At 37.9% G+C, this 8,720-nt stretch overlaps 1 protein-coding gene across 1 annotated transcript; it reads right to left on the bottom strand.

Moving 5' to 3' along the window:
• Positions 1-3,044: 3,044 nt before the first annotated feature.
• On the bottom strand, positions 3,045-3,776 carry LOC123746669 (zinc finger protein 543). The gene has a single exon (XM_045728334.1). It carries the CDS (start codon positions 3,774-3,776, stop codon positions 3,045-3,047), a length of 732 nt encoding a protein of 243 aa, XP_045584290.1.
• Between the last annotated feature and the right edge of the window lie 4,944 nt (positions 3,777-8,720).

Genomic DNA, 8,720 nt, shown 5'->3' on the forward strand with positions numbered 1-8,720 from the left:
CCTTTCGCTTTGTGTAAAAGTATTTACTCTTTAGTTATACAGTAGTTTCAAGTAATGTTTGATAATGCACAATTTAAATATTTCTCTGGATTAAAATTGTCATGTGATTTAATTATCTTAAATACTTTATATGCATTAAATTGCCTCTTATTCTTCATTCAAGACAGTACATATTTAGCATTCAAAATGGGGTTCATGTGGGTTTTTTTCCATGCTTTGGTATAATTTTTTTGTTAAGTATAATGACCAAGAGTATATGCAACGTTCTCATGAAAGACAAATTTGCGAGTTGTACAAGTGAGAATTATTGTTGCTAAGCCTTAGTATAAAGCTTGATTCGCTTTAGGTCACTAGCCTTGATTCTCTTGTAATTTTGTCAAATATGCATTACGTTACATTTATCAGTATTAAAACTAATCTGTCATTTTGTCAGATGTCTACCCAACTTGGATGTACAGTATTTAAATTTAATATTACATGATGTGTGCATCCTGATAACCAATTTTCCAGCCAACCTGAACAACAACATTATGCACGGTCTTGTCTAAGTGCTTTCTGCTCCTCTGTCCATGTAATGTCAATGAATGGGGAAAATTTGTCATTATGCATTACATGAAGAGGCACAGTATGTGGCATTTATCTAACCTATCTTAAATATATAAATAGCCCTAACTATAGTGAGTCAAGTTATTAACTTCAACAGACAGTTCGCTACCAAATATTATATTACCCACGTGTATTAGAATCAGGGCAATGGATTACCACCACACTTATGTGTGAAGGAGCGCGAGGGAAAGACAGGAGGTGGTTACACAAGACAAAATTGTTGTGTTGCTAGATCGGTCATTGGATGTGTCAAGTTTAGAACAATGGGCATCATTTTTTCCCTTTATGCCTTTCTTCCATACTTCTTGTGACCTCTTCACTTTCAATCTACAAGTCTTCAAACTCACTATATCTGCCCAGTTTATAAGCCTTTCTCTCCTATTGTGACATTTACTCAAGTACACTCACAATTCATTATCTAATCTTTCAATATGAACATATCAACACTGATCCCAAGTTTGGTGGTGTACTAACTATTGCACATGTTTCTACAATATAATTTCTTATTCTATATATCAACAATATACACAATACAAATAATTATACTATATTTGTTCTGTTAGTATATTGCAGTTACCTCTAAAGCTAAAGATTCTATAAAAAGTAGTCTATGCCTTTCATCAATATCACATTAAAAAAAAAAGTTTATAATTTGCAGATTTCTTTAACAATTCATATATGTTAGCTTACTTTTCTCACAGCATTAAGGGTTACCCCAATAAAATTAAAACTAAATTTACTGATTATTTTAAGATATGCCCAAAATGCTGGGGTTATTAGTTATTACAGTAGATGTATATTATATAATATACAATTACTGTACCTCCTAAGTAACCACTGCAACATATGTGGTTGCAATGTAATGAACGATACCCATTGTTCCTCTATATATTTTATATAGAGGAACATATTACTGTATTATTATTATTATAACTATACATAGCATGCATCAAAGCAGCACAAAATTATTCTACAAAACAATATTTTTATTATATTGATAAGATATATTGCACACTATGTAATATTTAAACCTTTACATATACATTTAAATTATAAAAATTCTATATTTTAAAATGTTATTTAAAAACAGATAACTTAAAAACTATTAGTAAGTAAGCACCATAATTTAAATGCTGAATTCAAGCTAATATAATTGCTTCAGTCAGGCTAATATAAATGCCAGTCAGGCTACTATAAATGCCAGTCAGGCTACTATAAATGCCAGTCAGGCTAATATAAAGTCCAGTCAGGCTAATATAAAGTCATGAGGCAAGATGATACAAAAGCTACTCTAATTCTTAAGCTACAATCAAAAGTTTTAATTAGTAAATTTATAAAAATATATGTGAGAGTAAATAGAAATCACTGGGAGAAATACTGATGATATTCCTGATTCCTGGCTGAAATTCATTACATATTATTCCAATCAATAAAATAAACTTATTTTGTGCACATCTCCAACCGATTTTCTACTTACTATATACTGTATATATTGTTTTTTTGAGATATATACAAGAGTTGTTACATTCTTGTACAGCCACTAGTACGCGTAGCGTTTCGGGCAGGTCCCTGAAATACGATCCTCTTCCGCGAAAAATCGTTTTTTCATCCAAGTACACATTTTACTGTTGCGTTAAACAGAGGCTACAGTTAAGGAATTGCGCCCAGTAAATCCTCCCCGGCCAGGATACGAACCCATGATATAGCGCTCGCGGAACGCCAGGCGAGTGTCTTACCACTACACCACGGAGACTGTTTTCAATGTATGTTTACATTTTTTTATAAACCTAGTTGCCCAAAAAATTACATTGTAAATTAAACAATTTCTGAACTATGTTTTATCTTAGGCTATGGGAAGAAAAACAAAAGCATCTGACCTTATAACACAAGACTAATTTATAACTTAAAATATATATGTTATGGAGCTTTGCTTTCCAACTATAATTACTTGTTGAAAAGTCATTTACTTCTGCGATACAAAAATCAGAATATGTTCACAGGACAAAGTGACAACAAAGCCTTTCCCTGCAGAAGCTCACGTTTCCAAACTTTACATTGGGAGAGTGAAATGATAACTTTTGATATCGGTGAAATTTCTGATAATTTTCTTGTCTAATATTTCCAATGCTAATTAGTAAAATGTAATAAATTTGATACCTTCTCAAACTAATTTGGTTACTAGGTCTTTTACCTCAGCAAAGATAATAAGATTTATCTATATACTGTAGTTTATTATGTGCTGTATTATACTGCTATGATGACTAAATCTTTGATTTTCCTACAACTAGAGCATTAGTGAGGTTTATCACCTGCAGGTTTGATCAGAGCATTAGTGACATTTATCAGTTTCTTTTCTGTAGATCTTATAAGAACATTAGTGGGGTTTATAACTGCAGGTCTATGTACTAAATTAACGTGTCAAAACATCTTGAAGCCCCTTAATATTTTCGTACACTCGAAAGTTTTAGGCTAGCATCCACATGCACCTTTCTGTGATGAGACTTCATATGTTTTAGGCCACCGAATGTTATCCCACACTCAGGACATTCGCAAGGTTCATCCTCTAATGGCCTATGTACTAACATGTGTCTTATTATACTGCTACGCTTACTAAATTTTCTTGCACACTCGGCACACTCAAATGGCTTAGCACCCGTATGTACCTTCATGTGATTCTTCATATCTCCAATCTGAATAAATCTTTTACCACACTCTGGACACTCATGAGGCTTATCCCCCGTATGCACCATAATGTGCCTTTTCATATCTCCAAGGCGACTGAACCTTTTCTCACACAAGGGACATTCATGAGGTTTATCACCTGTATGTACCATCCTATGAGTTTTCATATGTTCAAGCCGACTGTATCTTTTCCCACACTCGGGACACTCATAAGATTTATCACCTGTGTGTACCAGTCTGTGAGTCTCCATATGTCCACGACGACTGAATTTTCTCCCACATTCTGGACATTCGTGCGGTTTATCACCTGTATGCATCATTCTATGAGTCTTCATATCTCCCAGCTGGTAAAATCTTTTACCACACTCTGGACATTCATGAGGTTTATCCTCCGTATGCACCATTCTATGTCTCTTCATTGTTCCATGATAACTGAATCTTTTCCCACATTCTGGGCACTCATAGGGTTTAAGATCAGTATGCACCATTCTGTGAGATTTCATATGTCCAAGGTGACTGAATATTTTCCCACACTCTGGACACTGGTGAGGCTTCGTCATTTTCTTGACAATTGGTGCAGATCAGGAGATTATATCTTCCCAGTAACTGTAGGAGTGTCTGGGCGTCCTTGTTATCTCACACTTGATGTGGTTACTGAATTACGTTGCAAAAACTACCAGTACGCCCGTTGAAAGGGGCCCTGGCAGCTCTTGTTCACGGCAAAGTCCCTCGTAGGATAGTAGTCCTACAATCTCGTCAGGTAATAAGCAATCTCGACGTTTAAACGCATTGCGCTCTTATACTTCTCCTCGACTAGCGTCTCTGCTTTAAAGTTTACATGAATTTGCTTGTCTCTTCTCGATGACAACACAGTCGTGGGTCTGCAGCCACAGAGGAAAGATTCCCAGTCGTTGGAAGGAACTCCAATCCCGGCTGTGGCTCCAGCGGCACCTGGGGCAATGCAGCAAGATATGGTGGACGTGTCTTCCACTAGGGGACATCAGTGACAATAAGGGGAATGTTATCTGTCTTCTTCTTCGTGCTATGTATAGTTTGCATATAGATTTTTCCTCCTTTAAGCTGCAATCAAAATCAGCGAACGCTTAGCGGTGATGACTGTTGTGTGATGGCGTCGGGCGGTGCCGTTTCCATTTTCTATTAAATCAAAACAAAATCTTAATTCTTAAATGGAGGTATATTTATAACTGAGTAGCTTAAGCAAAATTTCAGTAAAATATTTACAAAATAGAAAATTATAATAATAGTATAACACGAAATTATTGTACTTATATACTATAATTTATATTTAAGTTCAGACTTAGAAGCTTAATTTGTCAGTGATTTATAAAAATCATTACAATTGTGGTCGGAGTTATGTGTATATCCACAGAAAAAACGTATAGCTTTCAATTAAAGCGTTGAGACTTACATTATTAAAACATATATCGTAAATTCCGGTAAGTAATATTAGAAAGATCAGATAAAAATTTGAAGGCTAACTAATGTAAACTAACTATACCAAGCTAAATTGATACACTCTCAGCATTGTACATCATTTTTTTATTACCAAGCTTAGATATACGCAGATATGTGCTGCTACCCTATTCTATATGAAAGATTAGACAGAGTAGATAAAAAACTAGCTAATAGTTCATCTAATATTGCCATCTCACAGGATGGTTAGTCATACATGGAGTCAGGAGAGCAAATACCGGCCTCAATACAAAAACAAATCAACTTTGATCAGATCAGTAGTTTAAGTTTACTTCATTTATTATGCACCCCATACCCATCTTGTGGACAGTAGTGGAAAGGGTTACAGCCCTGGTAACTATTACTCCCTCGTCTATCCATATCTCAACTATGGTATTTGTGCTTGGGGCTCTACTACCCAAAATCACTTACGTCCTCTAATTACTCAACACAAAGCTGCTATTAGGACAATATCCAACTCTGGCCCCAGACATCACTCGGTACCCCTACTCAAATCTCTGAATATGTTAGACATTAAGTCACTGCACATTCTCTCATGTGTATTATACATATATAAACCGCTAAACTGTAATGCCAATCCTGACCTCAAAAGCTTCATAGAAGGTTGTAACAGAACCCATGAGCACCACACCAGAAATAAATACAGTTTTGATATTCCTAGAGTACGACTTAATAAAACTAGAAATGCTCTACAAATCAAGGGACCCAGATTGTGGAATGACCTTCCCAACCATGTTAAAGACTGTACCTCTCTCAACCAGTTTAAGATAAAAACGAAGCTATACCTAATAAATTCCCTATAACCTACCTTACCCCTCTATTGTCAACCAATGTCTGTTTTTTTTAAAGAGCGCTGTTTGTCGACAGAATTGTATTTGTGCTGCTTTTTCAGCTATGTTTTCATTCCATGTTTTCATTTTACTCTTTATGCTCAATTAGTATTAAGCTTTAGTCTTTTAACTTTTTCATGCCCGTTTAACGGTTCTATTGTTACGTAAAGTATGATGACAAATAAACACACACACTAAGATACTATATATATATATTTGGTCGAATATACAGAAGTACACAGGTGATACTTTGGTGTGAGTTGAGCGCACTGAGCGTCGGTACAGTATCTCGCAAGTGTCTGCTCTAGACCACACTTGAAAGTAGACTGGTGAATGTTTGCTATTCTGCTGCTTATATGCCCGGGCAACGCCTCACCTCATTCATCTCCAAAGGTTGACAGGAATATTAACAAAGCATTTGGAGCGAGTATATTATTGGGATAATCTACTCACTACAGAACTCCCCCTCCCAGGGGATGAAAGGAAAAATACTTGACCAAGGAACTTAGCTGGTCGGTGAATTGTACGCCCTGCTCGCGTTACATAACCATCAAAGTTAACTTCCTCCTCTTCGCTGATGTCATCTAACTGGGTTCGTAGGGTGGGAGGTCGCACAGGATCGTCCGTTGTCGTAGGATCAGGTTGTGGTGCGGCTGGTAACTGGGGTTGTAGGGTGGGAGGTCGTACAGGATCGTCTGTTGTCGTAGGTGGCGGTGCTGCTGGTAACTGTGGTCGAAAAGTGAACTGCGTAGTCGGCGGATGTGTCTCTGGATTTAGCAGTGTCGCAGACGTTTGAGACGAAGCCTGGAGCAGAGCAGAGAGCTGAGTGAGGCCGGAGTCGTGGAGCTCTATGTGGGAGAGCGTGGCGGCTCGATTGAGAATTGTGAGTGTCTGAACTCGGGGAGCGAGAGCGTGGCGGCTCGATGCGGTCGTAGTCTGCTGTCTGCTCTGTGTCGAAGCTGTAGCGTCTTGGGTTGATTAGGACTGTACACGCCGGGTACTACATTGTTGACTGTGGAAATTGTAGTCTGGTACCAAAAGATGTAGGCAGTGTGTGGACAAGCTCGGTGTAGCAGGAGAGAAGAATGTGCATAATTGTTGCGTCCTTGGGTCGCTGGTGGAGCAGTTAAATCCGGGGCGGATGGGCTCGGGCACCAGGACATTAGGAGGTAATGTAGGCACGTAGTTAGGACAACGAGGTAATCACATCTAGAGCTGAATTGTCCTGAAGGCGACGAAGTGTCGGAAACGCAAGCTGTAAGTCCTGTACTGCGCAAAGGGCTTGAGTCGGCCGAGTATCAAAATGCAGTGAACGTGTAGATGAATCTGATGACAGAGCAGCTGACGTGGGCGTAGGACAAGCAGTGCCCTGGCAGCGACGGAGAGTCGGCAGGACAAGCTGTAGATCCAACATGATGTAATCATTGATGAGGCTGTCAGATGAGTGAGTAACGATCGTGGAGCAGCAAGCCGTAGTAGATGAAAATGCAGAGATGGACGCGATGAAAATCATAGCTGTGGCAAGGGTGTTGGCAGTGTTCCATCACAGCAAACAGTAGCAGAAGAGGTCCAGTGAGAGTCCATCGTGGCTGGGTATCGTCGAAACTCTCTGGGGTCACCAATGTAACGGTTCTATTGTTACGTAAAGTATGGTGACAAATAAACACAGACACTAGGATACTATATATATATTTGGTCGAATATACAGAAGTACACAGGTTTCAGATTCAGATTCAGATTCAGATGTTTATTCAGGTAAGGTATATACATACAAGTGATGTTACATTAATGGATTGATATATAGATAGAGCTAGTACATACAATGCCTAAAGCCACTATTACGCAATGCGTTTCGGGCAAGAAAAACATTAATATCAAGAACTTAATACTAATTGAGCATAAAGAATAAAAGATGTTGAGAACAAATACAAATAAAGATAAAAAAAAGGGGGAACATGACTGAAAAAGCAGCACAAATACAATAGGTTGACAAACAGTGTTGATTAAAAAAAAAAAGAAAAAAAAAAGAAAATAAAAAGAAAATAACAGACATGGGTTGACAATAGAGGAGTGAGGTAGATTACAGGGAATTTATTAGGTAGTGTTTAGTTTTTATCTTAAACTGGTTGAGAGAGGTACAGTCTTTAACATGGTTGGGAAGGTCATTCCACATTCTGGGCCCCTTGATTTGCAGAGCATTTCTAGTTTGATTAAGACGTACTCTAGGAATATCAAAACTGTATTTATTTCTGGTGTGGTGCTCATGGGTTCTGTTACAACCATCTCTGAAGCTTTTAAGATCAGGATTGGCATTATAGTTTAGCGTTTTATATATGTATAATACACATGAGAGAATGTGCAGTGACTTAATATCTAACATATTAAGAGATTTGAGTAGGGGTACCGAGTGATGTCTGGGGCCAGAGTTGGATATTGTTCTAATAGCGGCTTTGTGTTGGGTAATTAGAGGACGTAAGTGATTTTGGGTAGTAGAACCCCAAGCACAAATACCATAGTTGAGATAAGGATAGATAAGGGAGTAATAGAGAGTCACCAGAGCAGGGCGTGGTACATAATATCTGATCTTAGAAAGAATGCCCACAGTTTTTGAAACTTTTTTTGATATATTTAGAATGTGTCCCTGGAAATTCAGCTTGTGGTCAATGAGAATGCCAAGGAATTTGCCATCTAATTTGTTACAAATTTGGGTATTGTTTATTTTGAGATTTATAAGACTAGAGGATTTATTGCCAAACAGAATATAGAAGGTTTTGTCAATGTTAAGGGTGAGTTTGTTGGCAGTTAGCCAAAGATGGACTTTATTTAGCTCAGTATTTACTGTGGCATTTAGAGCAAGAGGGTCAGGACTGGAGTAAATGAAGGTTGTGTCGTCAGCAAATAGAATTGGTTTGAGGTGTTGGGAGGCATTTGGAAGGTCATTAATGTAGATGAGAAAGAGGAGAGGGCCAAGTATGCTGCCCTGAGGAACACCAATGTTGATGGGTAGGGTGGGAGAAATTGTATTATTCACAGAAACATATTGGAGCCTGTCAGTAAGGTAGGACTCGAGGTATTGTAGGGAGTGTCCTCTGACTCCATAATGATGTA

The sequence above is a fragment of the Procambarus clarkii genome, chromosome 85 (assembly GCF_040958095.1).
Source record: "Procambarus clarkii isolate CNS0578487 chromosome 85, FALCON_Pclarkii_2.0, whole genome shotgun sequence".
Lineage (NCBI taxonomy): Eukaryota > Metazoa > Arthropoda > Malacostraca > Decapoda > Cambaridae > Procambarus > Procambarus clarkii.

Bases quoted from the DNA above. Each gene is read 5' to 3' on its own strand.
- LOC123746669 (XM_045728334.1), bottom strand. From the start codon at position 3,776: ATGGTGCATACTGATCTTAAACCCTATGAGTGCCCAGAATGTGGGAAA.